Source organism: Onthophagus taurus, chromosome 7 (assembly GCF_036711975.1).
Source record: "Onthophagus taurus isolate NC chromosome 7, IU_Otau_3.0, whole genome shotgun sequence".
Taxonomy (NCBI): Eukaryota; Metazoa; Arthropoda; class Insecta; order Coleoptera; family Scarabaeidae; genus Onthophagus; species Onthophagus taurus.
The window spans coordinates 33,199,523-33,225,340 of NC_091972.1; the positions used below are offsets into that span (position 1 = coordinate 33,199,523).

General features: G+C 34.3%; 3 protein-coding genes across 3 annotated transcripts; 1 reads left to right on the top strand and 2 right to left on the bottom strand.

The window, feature by feature from the left end:
- Positions 1-8,771: 8,771 nt before the first annotated feature.
- LOC111415694 (tRNA-specific adenosine deaminase 2) lies at positions 8,772-9,344 on the bottom strand. The gene has a single exon (XM_023047549.2). The coding sequence runs from the start codon at positions 9,316-9,318 to the stop codon at positions 8,791-8,793; it is 528 nt and encodes a 175-aa protein (XP_022903317.2). The 5' UTR covers positions 9,319-9,344; the 3' UTR covers positions 8,772-8,790.
- Positions 9,345-9,553: 209 nt separating this feature from the next.
- Positions 9,554-10,657, top strand: zetaCO (COPI coat complex subunit zeta). Its single transcript, XM_023047775.2, has 5 exons — positions 9,554-9,666; positions 9,720-9,965; positions 10,018-10,151; positions 10,205-10,295; positions 10,468-10,657. Exons 1-5 carry the CDS (start codon positions 9,649-9,651, stop codon positions 10,513-10,515), a joined length of 537 nt encoding a protein of 178 aa, XP_022903543.1. The 5' UTR covers positions 9,554-9,648; the 3' UTR covers positions 10,516-10,657.
- On the bottom strand, positions 10,555-25,055 carry LOC111415780 (G protein alpha subunit f). The gene is made up of 7 exons (XM_023047672.2): positions 24,676-25,055; positions 24,447-24,621; positions 16,974-17,071; positions 16,710-16,911; positions 16,528-16,658; positions 10,900-11,086; positions 10,555-10,839 (listed from the first exon to the last, which is right to left on the bottom strand). The coding sequence occupies exons 1-7, from the start codon at positions 24,873-24,875 to the stop codon at positions 10,645-10,647; spliced, it is 1,188 nt and encodes a 395-aa protein (XP_022903440.1). The 5' UTR covers positions 24,876-25,055; the 3' UTR covers positions 10,555-10,644.
- Between the last annotated feature and the right edge of the window lie 763 nt (positions 25,056-25,818).

The window sequence follows — 25,818 nt, forward strand, 5'->3', positions numbered from 1 at the left end:
CTCAAACATTAAAATTACTTTTACAGGCGAACTTATACAGTCTGAAACTTTTAACACGATTTCCTAGATTATTTTGTATTTTGACTTAGCTCATTTATTCCCTGTACCCTTCACGTGTATTTCAACCGATTCTATTCAAATTTGGTATACGGAGATTTTTTGGCATGAAAAAGACGATTATGAAGTCCGTTTTACTATACCCGGTATAGGGTATACCCGCTCTGTAACGTACTTATTCTTTACTGATTAAAATAACAATAACTTTTCTGATAGTATACTTTTGGCTTTTTGAATAAAAATTCTTATTCACGGTACGTTTTTAAGCAAAAACGGTACTCTTATCAAAATACGCTAAAGTTGATCGTTTTCAAGATAATTCGCTTTTCATTATTCGATATTGACCAATTTTTTTAGAGAATTCTTAAAGATAGGTATAATAATATTTGTCATTGAAACAAAGTACGTAAATTCGCTAATGTTTTAGTTTATTATATCAAGTGTCAAATCACCAGTAGTTGTTGATCAGTGTTAAATTAATTTTTCTTATTCGTTAACGTGTTAAATTCAATTTTTTTGTTTATTAACGTGCTGAATTCATTACTCTTTTTCCTAATCGTGTTAAATTGTTTTTTTTAATTTTTTGTTTGCTGCATAAAAACTTTATAAAATACCATTTATTTTTCCTAACCAAGAGTTAGCGGATATTCATTTTGTATATGGCTTTGCAAACGGAAATTCAGCAGAAGTAGCCCTACAGTATAGGAGAAGATTACCAAATAGAAGACATCCGCATCTTTCTGTGTTTGTGAAAGTGTATAGACAAATAGTTGAACAAGGGCTAAACAATAACGGGTAGATCGTAATAATGACAATGTTGGACTGGAAAGAAACTTTAGAAGAAGAATTTTACGTGAATTCGACAGAGACCCCACTACGAGTGTTAGAAGAGTGTGTATCGCCTTTTAAAAAATGATCATAGATATGCTTATCATTTACAACCCTTGCAAGGATTACAACCAGGCGATGAAGAACGGCGTGTAAAGTTTTGTCGGTGGATTCTTTAAATAATTTAATGTGGAACGATGAATCGTATTTCACAAGACGTGGGATTGTAAACTTTCATAATTTACATGTTTGGGCGCATGAAAATCCCTACGCAATTAGGCCACGAAACTTCCAATATGAACTTAGTGTCAACGTCTGGGTAAGTGTTTATAAAAATCATATTTTCGGGACATACTTTTTGCCACCACAACTAACCGCTGCGGCGTTCTTGTAATTTTTGGTAGCTGAACATGCCAATATGTGGGATGACATCGATTTAGCTTTAAGAAGAAAGGCCTTGTTTCAACTTGATGAGTGTGCAGCTTATCATGGTAGGGTAGTAAGAAATTGGCTGGACAACCATTTTCCTGCAAGATGGATTGGTCGTGGTGGACCAGTCGCATGACTTCACGATCTGCAGATCTTAATGATTTAGACTTTTTTGTTGTGAGATATTTGAAAGGAAAATTGTATGAGACACCAGTTCCCACAAGGGATGAACTTTTAATAACAAAGAATTTTAATATGATTAGGAATGTTTGTAATGGACAGAAGGCCGTTCTTAAATACCATTACTCGATCAGTAATTCGTCGGTTAAAATTATGCGAGCAAAATTTTTTACATTTTCAACAATTTTTTTCTTTTATTATTTAGATTAAAAAACATTAATAAACTAAAACATTAGTTAATTTACCTACTTTGTTTCCATGGCACACATTATTTTAACTATCTTTAACTATCCTCTAAAAACATTGGTCTGTATCGAATAATAAAAAGCGGATTATCTTGAAAACGATAAACTTTAGCGCATTTTGATAAGAGTACCCTTTTTGCTCAAAAAGTACCGAGAATAAGAATTTTTATTCAAAAAGTATACTGTCAGAAAAGTTATTGTTATTTTAATCCGTAAAGAATACGTCACAGAGCGCCCTCTACCGGCTATAGTAAAACGGACGTTAACCAATTTTGTTAGAAAATGTGCCACTCAATACCTACGGAGAAATGTGGTTTCAATAAAATAGTTGTCTAGCTCATTATGCTCGTCCTGCAAGCATCCGATTACAAAATATTTTTTGTTTGCAAATGTATAAATAAAAATGAAAAAGCACCCGCATTGTGCAAAGTATTTAATTTAATTTCGACTTTTCTATTTTGTAATTTTTTTTTTTTATTCTATTGTTTACATTGAAAGCTTGTTACTATACTACACGTTCAGTTTATTGCTACATTTTTTTTCTCATTTATTATCACTGTTTAAAAATACAACACAGTATGAGTTTATAAAAAACATGTATTTTTGTAAATTTTTGGATCTGTTGTAAGATAGCCAATTCTAGGTATATATTAAATATATACGATTTAATAATATTATATTAATGTATAATGCATATATTATACATGTTTTTATATGACAATTTGTAGATAGAAATATACCTTTTATTTAAATTTCTTTAAAAAAAAATGTATATTCCTAGTAATCATCAATTTACTTAACAAGAAAACTTTGAATTACAGTAAAACTCCATATAACGGACTAATACGGGGAAGGGTGCGTCTGTTATATGAAAAATTTTTAATTTGCACTTTAAATAACAATATAATATACAGGATGATTCAAAAAACCGCTGACAGACTTCTAGGGCAGGTAATACATCAAAAAATAAGATGAAAAGTCTTAAGGGGGTATGCCACCTTTGAAATTTAAAAAAAATCGTTTTTTTTGCTAAAAAGTGTTCTTTATACTGTCCAGAATGAAAATCCATTGACAGAAAACATTTGCGGAATGTTTTTCTGCCTAAAAAATTAATTTTTGTAACACACCTCACCGGAAATTCTAAGATTTCTGTAACCACTTTTTGTTTCATTTTTTATCGATTGTATATACAAGTATTTTGACTGTAAAATGACCTTGTATTTTGACCTCGTTGTAGTACAAAAAAGTTAAAAAAAACATAAAATATCATTTTTCAAAAACGCTATTGAAGGCAAAATGGAAGTGGACTCCGTCGTAGAGATGTTTCAACGATCCGAAGAAAAACATAATTTGAAGTACTGTTTTTACGTAGGAGACGGAGACAGTAAAACCTTCAAAGATATTCAGCCCTATGACAGTGTAATAGTAACCAAAAAAGAATGCGTCGATCACGTTCAGAAACGAATGGGCACACGGTTACGAAATCTAAAAAAAAACACCCGCGGATTAGGAGGCAAAGGAAAATTAACAGGAAAATTAATTGATGAACTTTCCTTATATTATGGCTGGGCTATTCGCAGAAATTGCGATTCCGTGAAGGACATGAAAAAAGAGATCTGGGCTACTTTGTATCATAAAATTTCAACAAATGAAACTCCAAAGCATGACAATTGTCCACTTGGTGCTGACTCGTGGTGTTCCTGGCAAAAAGCGTACGCTTTGTCAGACATCGATGAGTACACTCACAAGCCAGCAATCGGCAATGATGTTTTCAACGCAGTGAAACCTGTGTACGAAAAACTATCAAGGGAAGATCTTTTGACAAGATGTTTATGGGGATATACGCAAAACAGCAATGAAAGTTACAACGCCGCGGTATGGTCTATCGCACCAAAAACTATTCATAGTGGCAAGAAAGTGGTTGACAATTTTAATGACGGTCTTACAAGCATTATGGAAATAATGCAAGCACTGAAATTAACAACCGGAAGATCGTGCTTCGACTTTTGTCATGAAACGGATTTAAATAGCATTGCTCGCGCTGAGCGCTCCATGACTGCTAAGGCTAAAGAAGCTCGTAGAAGCCTACTGTCAGACAGAAAGCTGCAGAAGATGAAAATAATCTTCAGGAAGGACAGCTGTATGGTACAGGAATCGCTGATTAGATGTATCTAGAAAAAATATACAATTTTTTACATTCGAAAACTTTAAACGCGTTTTTCTGGAAACTACATTTTTCAAATCTGTGCACACGATAACTTCCACATTTTTCAACGGATTTTCAAGATTTTTTTTTCAAAAGTTTGTATTATCTTATTCTAGGTAAGTACGTAGCTGTTTTTCGATATGTCTCAGTTTCTCTGTTTTACAACCATTTTTATGTACAACGTTTTTTATCGATAAATACGACATTTCTTGTAAAATCGTCACCATTTCGTCAAAAATGAATATTTTTTAAAAATCCTACGTAGTTCCCTAGTTTTTGAGTTTACTAAAGTAATCGTATTCAAGTTTTAATTATTCGACTTACGCGTTGGGAGAAATCCTGCGCACAGCATGACCCTGCACGATTTGCAAGCCTAACATTACCGACATCTAGCGGGTGCAACTTTAATAACTGTTAATAAATAAAATATGTATTTAAAACTAGAAAAGTGGCTTATTCACACCCTGCAACCCGTTTTTAGAAAACTTCTTTCGCCTGATTGCAAAAAAATTTAAAAAATACCTATTATTTTCGGGTCTTCAAGGTGGCATACCCCCTTAATATACATGGGGCCGCAAATGCCTCGTTGGCGAGATATACCGGATCAAAGTTTCTTTAAAATTAAACATTATCTGCTATAAAAAGCACTTTTTTAAAAATATTGTCTACGCCATTGCTCTCTACGCGTGTAAAGTGATCAATTATCTATCAATTGGTCTCTTAAAAAACTTTGATCAAAGCAATAGTTTTTAAGAAAAACACGTTTGTAGAAAATTTGTTAATTCAATTAAAAACTGTTGCTTTAATCAAAGTTTTGTAAGAGACCAATTGATAGATAGTTGATCACTTTACACGAAAATACTGTCCGTTTGACAAAATTAGCAGTAAAGTTGAAACTATTTTTAAAAAAGGGCTTCTTAGTGCAGATAATGTTTAATTTTAAAGAAACTTTGACCCGCTATATCTCGCTAAGGAGGCATTTGCGACTCCATGTATATTAAGACTTTTCATCTTAATTTTTGATGTATTACCTGCCCTAGAGGTCTGTCAGCGGTTTTTTGAATCAACCTGTATTTATTGAGCTTTCAAATGTTTTACAAAATAAATAGAACAGACAAACCACCGTCAACAGATGTATATATACATCTGTTGACGGTGGCATACTATAGTATACAGGTCTGTCACGACATGAGTCTACATGTATGTGGCAAACTACTGGCAGTATTTTTGTGTAAATTTGCATGTAGGGTTTATCCAAGATGCTCGTTTCAGTTAAAATCTTTTCAGTTTTCTCCAACTTCCGGTTATACCGGATATGGACCCCAACTTCGTTACTTTAAATGAAATGTACCAATTTTTATTGAATTTTCGAGATCCCAGCTAAATTTTAATATAATTTGATGTCATCATATATCTAGAATTAAGAAATAAGTCTTTTTGAATTATTTCAGTTTGAATTTTTTTTATTGTACGCTTATTACATGCCTATATCTAAAATGATTATTAGTAAATTTAAATTATTCATTTGTGATATCAAACAAAAGCTATTGTGTGCTAGAATGTTAGGAGACTTTGTGATTAACATCAAAACGAAGATACAGCCCATGGGTGAGGCCCGCAATCAAAAATTCTCCTTAAAGCCCGATCTCCACACATTTTGTAACTTTCATAATAGAATAAAACTTATAACAGCAGAAGAGAAATTAAGGTACTATATTAAACAATATAAATGAAAAATAAAAAACAAGAATGAAAAATTGATATAACTATAGTAAATGTTCGAACTGGTTGCCCTCAACTTCCAAACATTTATGAATTCTTTTTAAAAACCTGGCATAAGTGGCACTCCGAATTTCTTCCGAAGAAAGTGATGCATTTCATCACGAAGTCTCTGTAATCGGTGTAGCATACACGATATCTTTTATACAACCCCAAATAAAAAATCTAATGGAGTGATATCGGGCGAACGGGGAGGTCAACGGGAACGATTTTTAACATTTTCAAAAATATATCTATTATACCACTTAACTAAGAGACATAGAATTTTTTTCTTATAATATTATTTATACACTTCCAAATGAAAAATTTGCATAAGAATTCTGCTAAAACTTTACCATGGACGGAAGTTACAGCAAGCGATATGAAGAAGTTTCTTGGGTTATTGATATTGATGTGGGACAAACTGAAAAGGCTTGTTGGAGAGATTACTGGTCAACAGACCCTTTGGTTGAAGCACCAATATTCCCTAAAACTATGAGCAGGATGAGGTTCAAGCAAATCCTTACATTTTTTCATCTCAATGATAATCTACAAAACGCATCTAGTAGAAACAGACTTTGTAAAATTACACCTTTACTGCATTACCTAATTCCAAAAATTCAGTCTATGTTTGTATGTATGTACCGAAACAGCAATTATCACTTGACGAAGCAATGATACCATGGATAGGACGTCTCAGCATCAAAACATACGGTATTTTACTGAGAATGGTTTGTGAAAGTGAGTCTGGGTACATTTGCAACTTTCTGATTTATGCGGGTGGAGAACAAAAACTAGAAGAAACTACATTATCAGTCTTGTAGCCGTATTTTGGTTATGGGCATCATGTATATCAAGACAATTACTACAACGTTTCTACAGCTGGTATATTATTAGAAAAGAAAATACTTGTATGTGGTACCATACGAGAGAACCGTGGTTTGCGATAGGTACTACTAGAAAAGTCCAAGAATCGTCAAAGAGGGCAAATGGGTTTTGTACAGAAAAGACCCTGATATGAACTATTCATGATGCGTTTATGATATCAACTGAAAAGCGGAATAAAAATTATACCAATGATGAAGTGAAACCTTTGTGCATATTACAGTACAATAAACACATCAAAGTAGTTGACCGTGCAGATCAGTATTTGGCGAATAAAATAGCATTCTTTTTAATCAATTGTATTTTGTTTAATGAATTCAAAATTTACTCTAAAAAGTCACAAAATAAACTAAGCAGTGATGTAAAATTACGGTAATTTATAATTTGTGTAAATTACTGTTGTAAATTATGGTTATTTTTTCTCAAAATTTATTATCGCGTAATTTAATAATTTTTTTGATAAATTCCTACGGTAACCTTTTTATTATTTTGATTCAAGGACAATAGAATCTAACTTGATTTTGATTTAATAAAACCTTTATACAAACTGTAAAGGAACATTTAAAATAAACTATGTAACAAAAACTCTAAAAATGAAACAAAATATGAATCTATGTAATTCAAACACATTCTATATAATTCAGAAAAGCTTCTTTCTGTTGTGCACATTGTTGGTGAGCAATTTAAGATTTCTGTTGCTACTTTGCTTAATGATGTAGTACAACAAAGAGACTTCCATAATATAACAGAATACTACCCATAATTTTTGGATCTAGTAAATTTGCAGCTAAGTGTAAAGGTGTTACAGCCATATCTTTTCGTGCTTTTAAAAGTGATAGAATTGTTTTTACTTCTAAACTGGGCATTCACTTTGTAGCTGATCATTCAAATGTTGAAAATAGTCAACAACATGAGAACTGCAAGGTAGGGAAGTTTGTACATTTTTTTAAATTATTGAAATGGGATTTAAAATCTTATATTCAAGCTGTCCCTAGAATATATCGTTTAAAATATTACGTTTAATATTTTCGTCTAGAATACTTGTTATAGTTTCTGTTATAACCAACTCTTTTAAGTTTCTTGTAGGGGCTTTACAGCATTATCAAAACATCGAGAGCGCATGCGCAGACACATCCTAGCTCCTAGCGGTAATTTATGAAAAATTTGTTTGGTAATTTACAGCAAATTACGGTAAATATTTTGGTAATTTACACATTCACATCACGGAAACTAAGATACAAAAAATTTCTGCTAGAAGTAGCTAGCAAATGGATTTTTGTAGATTCAAATGAATGCAGCACACCACCTGGCAGTTCTTCTAGTACTTCTAAAAAGGCTCCCTATAAAGATCTACCTTCCAGACTTTCAGGAAAACTAGGCGTTGTGTACCATTACACGCAGGTGATAGCCATACCGTTTATCATACCAAAAAAAAAATAAAATTTATATAAAAACTATGTCCAAAGTTTAACTTCATTTTATTCAGTATAAATAAAATTTATTGGAGTTTATTTAAAACGATTTACTTTATAATCATTACAAAAAAAAATAGCCGGCGACATGATAGTTTCTGTGTAAAGTTTCCGGTCAGCAAAGTGTTAAGAATTGAAAATTACAGTTGTAAGAATTCCTAATTTACTGAATCGAGGATATTATGTTCAGGAATGAAATTTGAATGTATGAATTTGAAATAAATCTTACTATTTCAAGTACAAACATTGTCCAAACTTTATCTCAAGTTTTGGATGCAAAATGATGAATATTATGTAAGAAAAGAATCAAATGGCGAGTGTTTCAAATTCATTTATTCTAGTCCAGAATATAACAAACATAAAGTTAAGGTTAAATCGTGAGTTCTCTTCCCTGAAATTTCAAGTTTATGAACTATTTTGGCAGAGGTCTGAGTGACTCCACAAAATAACCAAAAATTTTGTGACCAAACTGAATCTTGTTCTGTGGTCATACAAAACTTGATTCAGCCAGGAACTCTAATTTCAACTCAACAAAGTATGAAATACAAACATGACACTATGTGAAATACTCACATAACTAATGAAAATCACTGATTAAGTCTAATTTAAGAAAAATTTTTGTGAATTCAATCAAAAACTTCTAATTCTAATGTTTAAAAACTATTAAAGTTAATTATTTAGGTATATCCCCAAAAGAAAAAGAAGACTAAATTTATTAAAATTGTTTTTATTATTTCAAATCTTTTAATTTTACTTTCGACACAGGAGCATTTGGGTTAGTACCTTTATAAAACTCCTTTAATAACCCCATAGCATCCTCACCTCGATAACCCCCTTTAACAATAGTGACAGGTTTCATAACAGCCCCAACATCAAACACGGTAGAACCTCCAAACCGATCGTTTTTACATCCAAACACAACTTTACAAACTTTATGTTCAAATAATGCTGCAGCACACATAATACATGGTTCAACTGTAACGTACACACAAATTTTCCTGATTACTTCATGAAAATTTAATTGGTTATCTTTAGAGTATTTGAATGTATCGTCGATGCAATTTATTTCAGCGTGTCTTGTAGCATTTCTGGTTTCATTTACTGTATTACGACCGGAAGCTATGATTTGGTTGTTGTACACGAAAATACAACCAACTGGAACTTCTTGGTTGTCCAAAGCTTCTTGGGCATAATTAAACGCTAAATCCAGGAAATGTTTTTCTTCATTTGATAATTGGGAATCATTTTGAGATTCCATTTAAATTTTAAATGATTTGAGGTTATGTTAAAATTGAGGTTATGTTAAACGTCAGATTAATATGTGATGTTTTTATTGTTATTTATTCTTAAATATTAATTTTGTACTATAAATTCATACTAAGGGTTAATATCGTTAATAATAATTTTATATAAATTAATAAATAAATTAATGTAGCAAATAAAAAAGAATTATTTAATTTATTTTATGGTTGTCAACACTGCTCAAGAGTTGTTTTGACGTTTCAATTTTGAGGTTAATTAATCTCGGCCACGTATTTAAAAAGGTTTTAATTATTAATAAATAAAAACTCACCCTTATAAATAAAAAATGGATGGGCATTTATTAGTAAGTTACGTTGTATCGTTATGAAATAATTTTTTTAAAAATTATATGTTTAGGAACCGACTTTGTATACTGTAAAAGGTATTGCAATCCTCGATAATGATGGGAACCGGATTTTAGCGAAATACTACGATAAAAACGTTTTTCCAACAGCAAAAGAGCAACGGGCGTTCGAGAAGAACCTCTTTAACAAAACCCATAGGGCTAATGCTGAAATAATAATGTTGGATGGGTTAACATGTGTGTATCGAAGCAATGTCGATTTATTCTTTTATGTTATGGGTAGTTCCCATGAAAATGAGGTAAAAGAAAATATTCTCTTTGTTATAATGGTACAATATACATTTATTTTAGTTAATACTTATGAGTGTTTTAAATTGTTTATATGATTCTGTGAGTCAAATTTTACGAAAAAATGTTGAGAAACGTGCTGTGTTGGAATCATTAGATATTGTTATGCTTGCTATGGATGAAATTTGCGATGGAGGGTAAGTTAAACCAAATTAAATAGTTATATTTATATTAATATGGTTATTTCTAGAATAATAATCGACGCAGATGCGAGCTCAGTTGTATCAAGAGTTGCTTTGCGTACAGATGACATTCCATTAGGAGAGCAAACGGTGGCTCAGGTAACAAACGCAATTCATTCCCTGTTTTGGTGAATACAAAACTCTAGACGTAAACAATCTAGAATACAAACCTTTGTAAATAAATTTTTAAGGAAAAAACAAAACTATAAACAAAGAAAGAAAACTAATGTGATAATTGTATTGAGTATTACAGCACATTGCTTTGTTGCAGGTGCTACAATCTGCTAAAGAACAATTGAAGTGGTCGCTTTTAAAGTAAGGTTAAATAATTTTTTTTTTCTATGAGTTTGTATTTGTTTATATTTTAATGAGGTTCAAAATGAACATTGAATACAGCGCTTATAAGTTAATATTAAATAAATATAAGTTAAAAAATACAAAAATAAATTTATAGAATAATGTTTTTTGTGTTTATATTCAAAATTAAATCCCGAACGTCTTCAAACACCAGTTTGATGTTATTTGTATCAGTTGCGATTGTGAAGTGTGTATAAAATGGGCGGCTTTCTGTTTTCACATGTCCACTAACTCCAGGGAGAACGTATTTGACTTCATCTGTGTTTCTAGTCTTCTTGGTGATATTCTAAAAAGTTTTTATTTTAGCGAATTTAATCGTTTTTTGTTTATATGTATATTTACTTACCACGATTTGTTCGTGAATAAAATATTTCGCTCTTTCATATTCATTATTTGGTTTTCCATATTTAGACGAAATTTGATAGTTTCGAAACTCGGGAAAATAATTTTCTAATTTCTTTCCATCTTCAATTTTTTTCTTTAAAATATCCTGTTTGTTGAAGAACACGATTATTCCAGCATCGCAAACGTATCTAAAATATTGATTGCATGTTAAAATTGTTAATAAATTTCTTCATTTAATAAGTATTGTAAAGAATTATAATTTTTATATTTTATATCCTTTTATATTTTTGCTTAATAACTATTGATTTCGTTTTTGCACATTTTATTTAAATATATTATCGAAAATCATCATTGACATGTTTAAGGAGGAGAGAAAGAATTTAGACTTACCACGAGTCACTCTCTAAAAATATGTTTGTTTTAGAGAAGCAATTTTAAACGAATAATTTTGTCTGATTTTTTTTTGTTTTCGATTTTTGTTTCATTATTGTGAGAAGGGTTCTCTGTATCATTTCTCCCCTACTTTAGTTTAGCGCGGAACGTTTTCAGTGGTCCGAGTTTGTTTCAACCAATGGAAACAATTGTTTAAGTTAATAGTGTTCGAAGCGAAAAGTTTAAAATCTCAGACAGAAGAAACGATCAGATTTTTTTGGAGTTCGGATAGGAGTTGAGCTCTTAACGGATTTTGGCAAAGAGTTAGTTTCAGACAGGGAGTCCGCAATAGAGTATGGCCGTCAGTTCCAGACAGAGAGTCCGCCAGGAGTTCTAGACAGAGAATCCGATAGGAGTTCCAGACAGTGAGTCCGTATTACAGCACGGTGGTCAGTTCCAGCCAGAAAGTCCGGCAGGAGTTACAGACAGAAAGCCCGTAACAAAACCCGGCAGTCAGCTCTAGATAGAAAGTCCGGCAGGAGTTCCAGACAGACAGTCCATAACAGAGTATGGCAGTCAGTTCCAGACAGGGAGTCCAGCCGTCAGTTTCAGACAGAGAGCCCAGCAGGAGGTCTAGACAGAGAGTCTGGCAGTCAGTTTCACATTGAAAGTCTGTAACAGAGTACGGCAGTCAGTTCCAGACAGTGTCTGTAACAGAGAACGGCAATCAGTTCCAGACATAGTGTCCGCAATAGAGTCCGGCAGAAGTTGCAGACAGAGAGTCCGGCAGTCAGTTTCAGACAGAGAGTCCATAACATAGCCCGGCAGGAATTACATACAAAAAGTCTGTAACAAAGTCTGACAGGAGTTCCAGACAGAGAGTCCGTAACAGAGTCCGGCAGGAATTACAGACAGAAAGTCCGTAATAGAGCCCAGCAGTCAACTCCAGATAGAAAGTCCGTAACAAAGCCCGGCAAGAGTTCCCGACAGATAGTCCGTAACAGAGTATGGCAGTTAGTTGCAGACAGAGTCCGGCAGTTAGTTTCAGACAGAGGATCCGTAACAGAATACGGCAGTCATGTTCAAACAGAGAGTCCGTAAGAGCCCGGCAGGAGTTACAGACAGAAAATTTGTAACAGAACCCGGCAGTCAGTTCCAGATAGAAAGTCCGTAACAAAGTCCGGCAGGAGTTCCGGACAGAGAGTCCGTAACAGAGTACGGCAGTCAGTTCCAGACATAGAGTCCGACAGTCAGTTCCAGACAGAGAGTCCGTAACAGAGTACGGCAGTCAGTTTCATACATAGAGTCCGGCAATCAGGTTCAGCCAGAGAGTCCGTAACAGAGTTTGGCAGGAGTTCTAGACAGAGAGTCTTTAACAAAGCCCGGCTGGAGTTCCAAACAGAGAGTTAATTTCAGGCGGCGAGTCCGTAACAGAATCCATCAGTCAGTTCCAGACAGAGAGTCCGTAATAGAGTCCGGCAGTCAGTTCTAGACAGAGAGTCCGTAACAGAGTTTGGCACTAGTTACAGACACAAAGTCCGTAACAGTGCCCGGCAGTCAATTCCAGATACAAAACCCGGCAGGGGTTACAGACAGAGAGTCCGGTATTCAGTTTCAAGCAGAAAGTCCGTAAAAGAGTCCGGCAGAAGTTCCAGACAGTCCATAACAGAGTCCGACAGAGCAGTTCCAGAGAGAGAGAGAGTCAGTTCGTAGTTCGTGATAGAGATGAATAGTTCGAGTTCCAAGAGTAGAGTTCAGTAGAGAAGTTCGGCGGAAGAAGCTGAGAGTTAGCAGTGAGTTTTGAGTGGGAATTCGGTCAAGAGTCAGAGCCCGGTAGAGAGTTTCCAAGAGCGGAGATGAATTCAGAAAAGGAGTTTGGCGGAATGAGTAGTTTCCAAGGAGTCAATTCATAGTCTACCCCAGTCCAGTTAAGAAGACAGTTGAAAACCAAAAAAGAAAAATAGAGTTGAATAGTGAAATCTTCGGTCAAGAGAAGCCCGTTGCAAATAATAAGATTTGAAACTCTTTGTAAGTAATTTTATGAACAGTTGTACTAATAGCTTACGTTCTATTTGTTTGATATGTCTTGTTTGTGTTAATGTAATATTATTGACAATTAAATTAATGATTAATATTTAATATTATTTTTGTTATTCTCTATTTTTTTTTGCCAAATTTAGTTTATTTTAGTTTCTTCTTTTTCCTCTCTCTCTAGTTCATTGGGTTTATTGTTACTGCTAAGGTCTGCTTTTAAAATATTTCCTAAGAAGTTGACTGCTAGTTAATTCTCCATTTCTTTCGTGGTCTGGTTTCGGGCAAGTTATTTATAAGAAGAATTTTCGGCAGAATGTTATCTGGAGTTCTATGAACGTGATTGTGCCAAAATTCTTGCAGCGTCTCCCCATCTCACAATAACTTGAACTCCGTATTGATTAATTCTGTCCCATTTGGTCTTTCCTAAGATTGTCCTCAGGGCCTTCATTTCTGCTACTCTTAACATGATCTTAGTTTTGTTTGTGTCCTCTCATATTTCAATGTCGTAGCTCTGGTGACTGTATATGACTATATGTATAGCTGATGCGGGGCTTGTATATCCGCGTTATAGGCTACCAATTTACATATTGTTGGCTCCCTTGCTACCACCCTGCATTTAATTTTTGAAGTAGAGCCATGTTCAGGGCTTCGCTCGTTTTATAGAACCTGTTTTAATTGTCTTTGTAGGCTAACCTCTGAATTAGCGATTATTGCAGCATATTATGCAGATTTTCTTTTGATCCATTTTATACCCTACGTTTATAGTTATCACCTCTATTATTTTACCCATTAATAAGATAATCAAAAATGACCAGAGTCTACCGCCTTGTTGGATGTCACGTAGTGTGGGGAGACGTCTTCGGTTAGTTCTTGCATGGATGTTAATTTTCCTCTTTCCTATGGCTTCCACGTTCGGTTCCCTCTCAGGTTTGGTGTTCTTTAATTTAGCTTTTATTCTGTTTTCGTACACATGCTTTGTGATTTCGAATATCAATGGTTCTAGGTTATATTTTCCAATGAATCAGGGTTGTTCTAATAAGATCTTGCGTAGATCAAGGTTATGATCCGTTCATTATCAAGGATATGGATAATTAATTGTTATTCCTTTAGAAGCGGAACATATAGAGGAGAAAAATCAGAAAAAGTGTTAATCAATAGTATTAGGCCAGAATTTTCAGGCTTGATGTTGTTTTGATTGTGGGTGTCAAGGATAATGTAAATCATCTTGAACTTCACCTGAATAGCACTCAACATCATCTCTGAAAGCCCACAGCACCATCTCAACCATTTCTCAATGTTTACATCGTAAAAGTAGAGCGGATAATACGGTAATGTTTTTGATCAGTGTCTATTAACCATTATATCTCTGTGGGTTTATCACAATGCTCACTTATATAATTGTAGTCTGGTGATCCAATACTTTACAGACATTTGCTTACGTGAATCTTACAGAAGAGATTATTGTTAATGTGAAGTAACTTCGAAAATAATCGATCGGTTTGATCCAAAATGTTTTTGATTATTCTTTGAAATCACCATTTAAGAGAATAAAATAAATTCCCACTTACAATGAGCTTCAGCTTAATTAGTCAAAAAATAGGATACCAGACAAGAACGGCAACCATATTTAATGGACGGTAATCTCAGCAAGGACGCCAATCATTAGAGTCTTTCTTTGGAACCATATGAAGTGGGAAAGCTTTGCAGATTTTTTTTGGCTATCGCAAATTTTGAGGGATCTAAACGTCGCGTCGAGAACTATAAAATGGTAGATGAGAATTTGTTATTATACGATGTTTAACGTTATACAAGACAGGCAATGAAAAGGATAACAACAACCAAAAAACATTAAAAGGAGACGAGAAAAGTTTTACTGTGTCAATTAAAAACTAAAAAGGGGAAAAGATTGTCAGGAATTTTGTATTTCAGGACAAAATGGATGTTCTATTTTGTAAACTTCAACCATTTAGAATAGAGAAGCATTTATAGAGTAAACTTTACGATATTTAGAGTAAATTGTTGCCTATCACATCTATTATCTAAATTGCTGCTTAAGATTCTTTACTGTAATGTACATCGGTTCCACTAGCTAGCCACTATATTTTTTACTGATGGGTCAATTGTGAATTCAGGTCGTGATATTTCTGTGCGTTTGCAGAGATTCACCTTGGTTTTCTGCTAACATGGTTTTTAATGTTTTGACCTATCTTGACCAGTCCTCTGGGCCTGGTCCAGATGGCATTCCATCTTCCTTTTTAAAGGAATTTGATACCGAACTGTCAACACCACTGTTTCTTATTTTTTCAAAGTCCTTACTTGAAGGTAAGGACAATTGAAGGTAAATATAAATGTATCCTTTTTTGTAATCTTTTGAAAATCGAGGTATGTTTCCTTCTGAACGTTATAGCTTTCTATTTCTTTGACTGTCTCAATATCTCCAGGTTATCGCTAATTTACCTCCACTCCCAACCGATTATAGATTACATCCTAATAAAACATAATTTTTTTGTAGGTTGATACTTCAGACCACTTTAAGTCTGAAGTCTCCAGTTACTATTAATACTATTTGTGTTCCTCATGGTTATGATAAATTCCGTTAATTTGATATTTGTAGCCCCATTAAAAAATTCCAAAACGGTTAACGTTAGATCTCAAGAGGGAAGTAAGTATTGGCATCAAACTTGGAAGAGTAGTTTTTGGTAGACAGTCTTATTTGTTCATATTGTACTATAAATAAATGTTTTTCGTTTAATTCTTTTTAGTTTTCTTCATCTACATAGAAGTAAACTCTAATATCAGACAAAAATGTTTATTTTTTTTAAATATTTCTGTTATCTGTTCGAGAGTTTATTGTTGTTATCAACCATTAATGCTACACCTTATCCAATGATCTTTAAGCTTTAATATGACTTATAAATCATTTCATTATAAGTACTTAAAAATAAAGAGGAAATGTTTCGTAAAATTTCCTCCTTTTTTGACCTATTAGATATGAAATTATTAAGCATTATCTTAAAATAGAATCTTTAATCCCGAATTTAAGATACAAATCGTTTCATAATCTATTTTTTTGATATAATCTAAGTAGACAATTGTTTCCTGCTTTCATTACACTCTTAAAACAGAGAAGTGATTGACTTTTTTAACATTATCTTGTCAAAATCTTCATAATTTTTTAATCAAAATATTTTTATTTATTTCAATTTAGAAAAACATTTATTACCTCGACCAATATATTTGTTCAAAAGTAGTAAAAGCTTCCTCTAAGCGATTCTTATTCTCATCTTCCCTTAAAGTTTGATCAAAATCACTGCTGGCTATTAAAAATAAAATTGCTCGAATTCCTTCGAAAACCTACAAATAAATCTTTTATTATTTAAAAGAAATTGTATAAATTGTTATTACCGATATCCATTTTCTTCTATGTCCTCTTTGCCCACCAACATCAAACATGGAAAAATTCGCTTGACCCCCTCCCCATTGTCGTGGTACTTGCATAGTAAAATCTATATGAGTGATGGAAACAGTTTCTTTTCGACAGTATAATATATCTTGGATATCAGGAATATAATCCTTTTTTCTAATTGTATCCAATTTATCTAAAAAACTATTTCAATGTGCACGTTTTAAATGTATCAATAAAAATATTTAAGAATTACATGTACTTACTGTTTGGCGCTATCAATTAATTGATACTCATTCGAACGAGAATATGCTGCTTGAATAGTTTCATTTAACCATAATTTCTTTACATGATCACAATATTCCTAAAAATATTAACAAAATTTAAATTTTAATTATTGAAAACTTGTTAAGAGAAAAGTGTAACTAATTTTAAACGAATTTTTATGTTTAGAATTAATGAAAGGTGAAATCTTTTGAGTATCTAATTAAACAAAAAAAAGGTATTATAATTGGATAAATATGAGATAAAAGATTATTAATTAAAATCTTATCTTATAATCATTAAAAATTTATATTTCGTAAAAATCCAAATTAAAAATCTAATCGAATTTTACGATAATTCTAATGGCAATTGCCAAAAAATGTTATCAAGGAATTTAGGATAATTACATAATCTAGGAAATTATGGTAACATATATTATATCTCACAATTTAAACAAATAGTAAAATGTTAGAGAAATGAGAAAAATTAAAATTTCTATATATTTTTTGTATACATTGCAATTCATACAATATATCTTCAGTTTTGCAACAATTAAGAGTTTAGTTACTCGAGAACTAAATCATAAATATAATTGTATGCGAGTACAACACTACGATTTCAATGATTAATAATCATTGAAATCATGCAGATCAAAACCCAAGAAAATATTCTGTTCTAACGAAAATAACAATACTATTAAAATAGAATAGAGCAACTACTCAAGGAATCTTTATGCTTAACTCCTTTAATATTGAAAATTACCACCTCGATAAGTACCCGTCAAAAACGATCTTGCACGTGCCACCAGTACACTTAGGTCAAACGAAACGGTCTCAAACGCTATCCTCAAGTGCAAGGAAAAAATGGTGTATAGCCTGCGGAAGTTACGCTTCGCCTAAAAGTGACTATCAACTTTTAATGTTAAAGAATTGAGATAAACACCATCTGTGTCCCTAAAGCCTCGCTGATCTAAACAAATCCGAAGCTTAGCGATGTGACATGTAAGCAGGCGATGGAACAGCCTGAGGAGGTAGAGGTGAAGGTAACCTTTCGACAACAGACTCGTCTGGTTCTGTTTGAAGCGATCAAACGTTGTTTACGGTTCTTAAAAACAATTAGTAGTGTAAGGTTTTATTTGAATAAAAAAACAAAACGAAAAGCCCACTTGTCCTTAATTAGTTTATTTTATTATAACTATTATGATTTCCACTTTAATGGGCATTTAATCGCTTATACTACAACTTATCTTCTCTGCGTCTTCGTCTTGACAAAACCTAAACTCAGAAAATATCGTAACTGAATTTACCTTCTGCTCACAAAAGAAACCAGAGAGGCCGTGTTCATTAACTGCTACAGATATTAGATAGTACATTGGAGAATTTCTGAACATGTCATTAGTGCAAATACCAAATGCACGATAATATTGGAGTGATGAACTGGGATTGCAGCCGATATAAAACATCATGTCTGTAAATAAAGTCAATATCCTTACATCAACAATAATAACAATCGTGTTCCTCAAAACCACAAACCAAAACAGACTCCTTAAAATTACTTCACTGAGTAACAAATTTTTATCTGTAGTTTTAGAACAACATTTGAGAATCAACGAATAAATACGTTCAATTAGATGAGACATTACATGAAACAGTACTTTCCCAAAAAAAATCAATAAATAGGGTTTCAAGCTATTTATCCTTGCAGGTATATACTCAAGCCAGAAAAAATCTGAACTTCGGCCTATACAAGCACCAGATTTGGGAGTTGCATAAAACGTAGTTCTGAAATTGGCTCGTATAATACCAAAAAACAAATTTGTCGCTTATATCACGGTAATTATTATCCATTACCCCTTACTACCCCTTAATTGCAAATTGCCTACGGATTTTGGGATAAAAAAAGCATAAAGAGATGAAAGTACTGAATTTGTAGCAAATGTTAAAGGGGATAATGCATCTTTCGTGGTGTGGAAGGACAATGAGTGTATAACTATACCGTCAACTTGTCGGACAACATCCTGTGTCCAATGCTCAATTGTAAACAACCAGGTGAGTGGAGTGGATCGTATGGACAGCCATACAAAATATTAATGAAAAGTCGAAAATGGTACATTAAAATGTTTAAACACCTTCTAGATTTGTGATATAAACATATGGATACTCTACAGAAAAGTAAAGACTATAAGAAAGGGTAACATGCAGTATAACACTTGCAGAATACTCAGAAAAGAGGAAGACCGGAAGTCTGGAGACACAAATAAAACAAAAAAGAAAAGAGGTCCAACCTAGCATGAACCTCCTAAAGACGTTAGAAAGGATTAGTATTTTCATTGACTTTCAGTGGAAGACAAAAAAATGTGATGTAAATATCCTAGTTGTAAGGGATTCACACATACATATTGTGTTGATTTTAGTTAAAATTAAAAAATCATACATTTAAGGGACAATGTAGTTTGGACATACATTACAAAAGAGGTCCTTTTGAAGATTCCTGTCCTAAAAATTGGTGCTTATAAAGTTATAACAAGTTTCAATGATATTACACAGGGAAATACAAGTTATTAAAACACCAATTATTACCTATAGATGGAAAGAAATAAACCCTTTTTATTGAAACAGTTGTTTTTTATTGCTCACCAAAAAAACTGTTGTACGAATGGTACTCAATGAAAACGGACAACAATTAATAGACTTCTGCTTCAAAAAGCAACTAATGAGAAATATCCATCGCAAATACTAGCCGTAATAGCATTCACATCCATCAGCATAAGAATGGATCATAAAATCTTATTATTAATCATATTGCCGTAAATTAATTAGCAATATTAACTATGAACTGCATGCAGCTCAAAGAAAGGTTTGGAAAATGCTTCGAAATCGAAAGAAGCTATTTAACGATGTAGAGACAAGAACAATATATTAATCACAAGAACTATTATTCGGATAGAAGAAATCAAAGAAAAACTGAAAAACAAGAAATCTCCTGGAACTAACACCATGAACTTAATGAATTGCTTCATTATGGAGTAACAGAAAAACTGTTTTAGTCAAAGTGCTGTGCCAGTCAAAAATATCAAATCTTACAAGTGTTATAAAAAGCAAAAGATCGCTCAATAACGGATGCTAATTCCGTTATGAAACAACTTAAAGAAAAATCCATTGTGTTCAACACATTTACAAAGAGGTGCAACAGCCGACATCACAAACATAATATACATATTAAATACATACAACATAACTAATGTAAGGACCAGAGAAGAACTAATTATTAATGGACAAGATAATCGAGGCAGTGATAATATGGGATGCTGTCGACGCCATGACAATCGCCTACGCAGAGGATAACTTGCAATTACAACGACACAGATTCTATGAAGCGAGCGAAGTCCTGAACATTGCTGTCTGTACTTCAAAACTACCGCCTCATCGAACAAGTCATGGTATTTACCTACTTGTGTTTGAATATTTCAAAAACTCACGATCCCGCAAAGGAATTACGCAAATTATGTTTTGAAGATGTCAGGCAGATAACGTCCGTTTTCACTGCTGTAGTCGATCCTCAAAGTTCCTCATCATCTTAACTTGTGCTGTGATAGCTTCTTTCAACTCTTTCAAATTTCTAGGTTTATCGATGTAGACTTTCGGCTTTAGGAGTCCCCATAAAAAATAATCAGGAGCCGTGAGTTCAGAGGAACAAGAGGGCAACGGCACATCACCGAAACGAGAGATTACTTGTCCAGGGAAAATACGACCCACAACTTGCGCAGCGGCTCTGGCTGTATGTGCTATGGCACAAACATTTCTTGTGTTAATTCTCCGTGGACGCAATTCATCGCTCGGACGTTACAGTTGCTTTTTGTACTTCTTCGATGAAATAAGGTCCAATCAATCCAAGACGACTTATAAAACACCAAATGATGTGATGCCTTTCACGACGGTTTTCTGCTGCCCAATATCGGAAGTTCTGCTTGTTAACAGAACACTTCAAATGAAAACGAGCCTCATCGGTCATTATTATTACTGGTTCGTCAACAAAAATTACGTTAGTCGTGAAACCTTAGCTAATTAATTAATTAATCAATTTAATTTATTTTCAGAACTTTAAATAATTTCACTTTTTCATTGTTAAATGGTAACATCTAAACTTAACTTTTTTATAACTAAACTTTTTTTCGTTTAAACAACAGCTGAGTTATTTTCATTTCAAAGACGCCCTTCTATTCTGCCTCACCCTGTACAAGACTTGCATCAGTCCAATAATGATTTACTGCATTGAAATAGGCGAAGACACAAGTAAACTAAGAGCGTGTTAAGAATAGCACAAATGAAGACTTTGAGAATAATCTTAGGAATGACCAAATGGGATAGAATTAAGACCTGCGATATGCGGAATGCAGGACATTGTGAGATGGGAAGGCAACGCAAAAGATTTTGATACAACCACGTTCGTAGAATGCCAGATAACACATTGCCAAAAAAATGAGCTTATAAATAACCGTCCCAGAATCAGATCACCTTGCAGACCAAAGAGATGCAGACCAGACAGTCAACTTGTCAGGAAATACTTGAGGGGCAGAACTTATTTAATAACCACAAATCCAACGATCCAGTGAGAGAGAGAGAGAGAGAGGAAGAAGAAGAACCCAAAAACTTGTACTAATATATACGTTTAGAATATAAATCTCTACAAAAATACCCTTTACCCCAAAAAGGTAAAGATAGATTTTATATATTGTTGTGGTCGATCCGAAATTGCATCTGTTCTTCCTGTTGGAAAGAGGCAGACGTTTCGCCAATATCTCACCTAGCATCTTCAGTGCATTGTCATAGTCTCCTGTCTGCCGACAAAATCGTGAAGAATGTTTCGAATTATACAGGGTCCGGCAGTGAAACGGAAAGATTTCGTAAATAATTTTATTGTTAAAGAATATTTTTTTAAATATTTTTTAATGCATTAATGGAAAATAAGAGAGTAGCCATTTGGTTTACAATGTAAAAAAAAATATTTTTTGTATACTACATCCGCCAAATGTCTTCCGTTACAATTTATGCATTCTTGGAGTCGTGCCTGAAAGTTTTGCATAACTCTGCAAAAAAGAAGTTGCAGGCGGTTAGGTCGGGAGACTGAGGGGGCCAACTGATATCCCCGTTTCAAAGCATTTACAGCATTCATTGAAATTCTTGCAGTGTGACTTGTTGCCCCGTCTTGTTGAAAAAGTGTGTGTTCATTCACTGGAAAGCCTTCAAGTTGTGGTGTGAGAAAATTCTGAATCATTGCAACGTGTCGTACAGAATTAACGGTATCGGCATTTTCAGCATTATTCTCAAAAAATATGGACCGATGATTCCATTTGACGAAATCTCACCATTTTGAAAATAGGCTTTAACTGCGTAACCACGATGCCTGCCCGTCCAACGCTCCATTGTAAACTAAATGGCAAAACATGCAGGTCTTGGCAAATCGGCTACTTTCTTCCCCATCACTTCGCGGCCCGCTGTAAACCCTACCTCAAATCTTTCCTTTTCACTGCCGGACCCTGTATATCTCGTATTATTTTATATTACACTGTTGGAAATAATTCACGAGCACACCCTATATAATCTGAACGCGTGAAGATAAATCCATAATATTTACGGAGCACAAAGCTTTACTGTAGACGAGTTTATTCAGCGAGTTTCGAGTTGTTCCGTCGCGGCATTGTTGACTGAGCCGCCCTTCCAAGTGGAACATTCCGTCGCTATGGACACCGAAGTGGATGGAAAATACCGGTCGTTTTTAGTGTGGTGTGAGGGACCACATTGTTATCGTACTCTGTGCGCAATGGATGAGCGATCGCGTTACTTAAGCGAGTTTGGGCGAGGAATGTTTGTGGGTATGTACATTGAGGGTGTATCGTTCCGTGAAATTGCGCGTCGTCTCGAGCGGTCGTTATCGGCAGTGCAACGGGCATGGCGAGAATGGTCTGAGGTAGGACATAGGTACCTACAGCCGCGGCCCTGCGCGACCCCAGCACACGAGGATCGCACTCTTGTGCTCAGCGCTTTAGCGTCGTGGGCGTCCTCCTCAAGGCAACTTGGAGCTGTTCGGCCACCGGCAGGGGAAGGCTCACTCACTACGCGAACTGTATGGCGGCGTTTGGTAGATAGTGGACTGCGCGCGCGTCGTGCGATACAGCGGATTCCAGTAACACCCGAGCACCGCAGCATACGTCACGAGTGGGTCAACGCTAGGCATTAGTGGGTTGCCGAGTAGAGGGACATTTTGTTTTCCGACTAATCAAGATTCGAATTGAGCACCGGTGATGCGCGAATTTTAGTTCGTCGGAGACGTGGTGATCGTCTACTCGAGCAGTGCGTGCAAGAATGCCCTATCCACCGACAACCGAGCATTATGGTATGGGGTGCTATTACACATGGTGGACGTACATGTCTGCTGCGTGTATAGCAGACCATGACGGGTCAACGATACGTAGATGAGGTGCTACGGTCCGTTGTGCTTCCCTACGTTCGACGGCGTCCAGGTCTCCTATACATGCACGACAACGTCCGAACGCACATCGGGCGTATTGTACAGACCTTTGTGGAAGAGCATCTTATACGAATGCTATGGAGGCGAGTTGAGGTGGCATAGTTGGCCATCCCTCTCGCTACAATACAGCGACTTATAGACTCCATGCCACGTCGTGTAGCGATGGTACGCGAAGCTCACGGGGGATACTCTCGCTATTGATGTTATATCTCCCAGCAGAGTTGTGCCGCTCTCCATGTGAGAGTAAGTTACACTACTTTAGTACTACTTCCATACCAAATTTTATTCCGCTAGACACACGCGTTCAGATTATACAGGGTGTACTCGTGAATTATTTCCAACAGTGTATGTTCTGGTATTTGGAAAGATAATGTTATTAGAGACTACAACAACGCACTGAAGATGCCAGGTGAGATCTTGGCGAAACGTCTGCCCCTTTCCAAAGGGAACCAACAGGAAGATCGGAAGAAATCTCGGATGGACCACAACAACACACGCACTTCTCTATCCGTGAAACACTACGCATTACCTACCATAGATTTTATGTGTGTATACGTTTATGTGAAACAGTACAATATTTTACATAAAAACAAATAGACGAAGTTATCTGGTTTTTATAACATTCTGGTGCGAACTCTTATCCTCAGAGTATCAACTAAATCTCGTTCCATCTTTTCCAATGCATTTATAAGATCAGATAAATCCTCACTCCATCACTACCATCGTCACTGAATGGTAGTTTTCGATTGGCAACGCCCACTTTAAAATTAGTATTTCTTTTATTTTTTGAGAACATCAATAAATATATTAATTACCACATTTTTCCTAAATATACAACTTAGTTTTTGGTATTCATATCAATTCAATGAAGCAAGTATCAAAATAAAATTTTAGGTATGTTTAAAATTCATATAAATAATTAATAGACGTAAAATTTATATACTTACATCTGTAAATGTTTCAGGTGTATTCGGCCCAATATTCAAAATAAACTCTTCAGATTTTTTCACATCCTCACTTTTAATTTCCAATGGCGGTTCAATCCGAATCAAATTATTCACAATAGAATAAATCGATTCGTGTATATTTTGCCAAATATCTGGAATTTTTTCCTTTTTCTCGCTACAAAATCATTGTTTTAATATTGATTAATCCGAAATTTAAATAATAATTTACTCCTCGGAAAAACCGTTAATATGCAAAATCTTCATCTGTTTGATAATCGTCGTTTTACCCGATTCCCCGGTTCCAAGTAAAAGCAATTTAATTTTCGTCGAATACGCTTTAAAATCCTTTTTGAGTTGCTCATCAATCTTTTTCGAATGGGATTCTGCTTCCACATCATCCGGATGTTTCGGATTTAAACACATGAACATATTTATTGACGAATATTCAACGAATATTCACTTGTATTTTAACTTTTTAATTTGACTAGATTGAAAATCACTCAGGGAACACGACGACTATTTTTTAAGCGGATATCCTTTCATTTTTGCTTCAACATTTTTATCGAATGTTTTATTTGGCACTAATATCGTTCACACATACACATACCACATTGCTTTCTGGAACTTGTAGCAATCCGTCGTAATCTTATCGTGATGTCGATATGCGGAGACACACACATAAATAAATTACTTACTTAGAGGATGTTATCTATCAAGTGCTTTCAATCTATTGCTTATTACTTACTCTATATGTATTTTAAGTTGGGAAGATAGTAAATTTTACAACTCTATTTCTATACATTATTAAAAAGATTTATTAATAAATTGTTATAAAATATTATTTTAATGATTGATCCAACTATTATTAACTTAATCTAACATAATTTACGACTTTATTTTATTGACTTATTTTTTCTCTAATAACATCATCCTTCCAAATGTAAACCAGAACATAATATAAAATAATACGAGCTATATAATTCGAAGCCTTCTTCATGATTTTGTCACCCCATACGTATAACAATTGAGTAGCCTAACACCACCGACCACAGAACATCCACCCCTCTAAAAGAGGATTGAATACATCGCAGTATACCCTTTGCTGGTCTTAAGCCCGCATTAAACCGGAGGGATTTGAGATTGGCCAGCCATCTACCTTTTGGAAAACAAAGACAAAGGCTCATAGGACGCAACGACAAACCTCAGAACTGAACGGATACACGATGACGAACTACGTGAGAAACAAGACAAAAGCAAGGATTATGAGGCGTGAAAAAAAAAACAGGATCAAATGAAACTTGAGTGCTTAAATGCAAGATCGCTTAACAACAAAGGACAAGAAATATTATTGGAACTACAGTTACACAGAATA

Coding starts and splice junctions, on each gene's coding strand:
- LOC111415694 (XM_023047549.2), bottom strand. CDS start 9,318: ATGGAATCTCAAAATGATTCCCAATTATCAAATGAAGAAAAACATTTC.
- LOC111415780 (XM_023047672.2), bottom strand. CDS start 24,875: ATGTTCATGTGTTTAAATCCGAAACATCCGGATGATGTGGAAGCAGAA. Junction 16,912..16,973: donor TTAATTGATAGCGCCAAACA/GTAAGTACATGT, acceptor ACATTGAAATAG/TTTTTTAGATAAATTGGATA. Junction 11,087..16,527: donor GAACAAATATATTGGTCGAG/GTAATAAATGTT, acceptor TCAATATTTTAG/ATACGTTTGCGATGCTGGAA.
- zetaCO (XM_023047775.2), top strand. Junction 9,966..10,017: donor GTAGTTCCCATGAAAATGAG/GTAAAAGAAAAT, acceptor CATTTATTTTAG/TTAATACTTATGAGTGTTTT. Junction 10,152..10,204: donor GATGAAATTTGCGATGGAGG/GTAAGTTAAACC, acceptor GGTTATTTCTAG/AATAATAATCGACGCAGATG.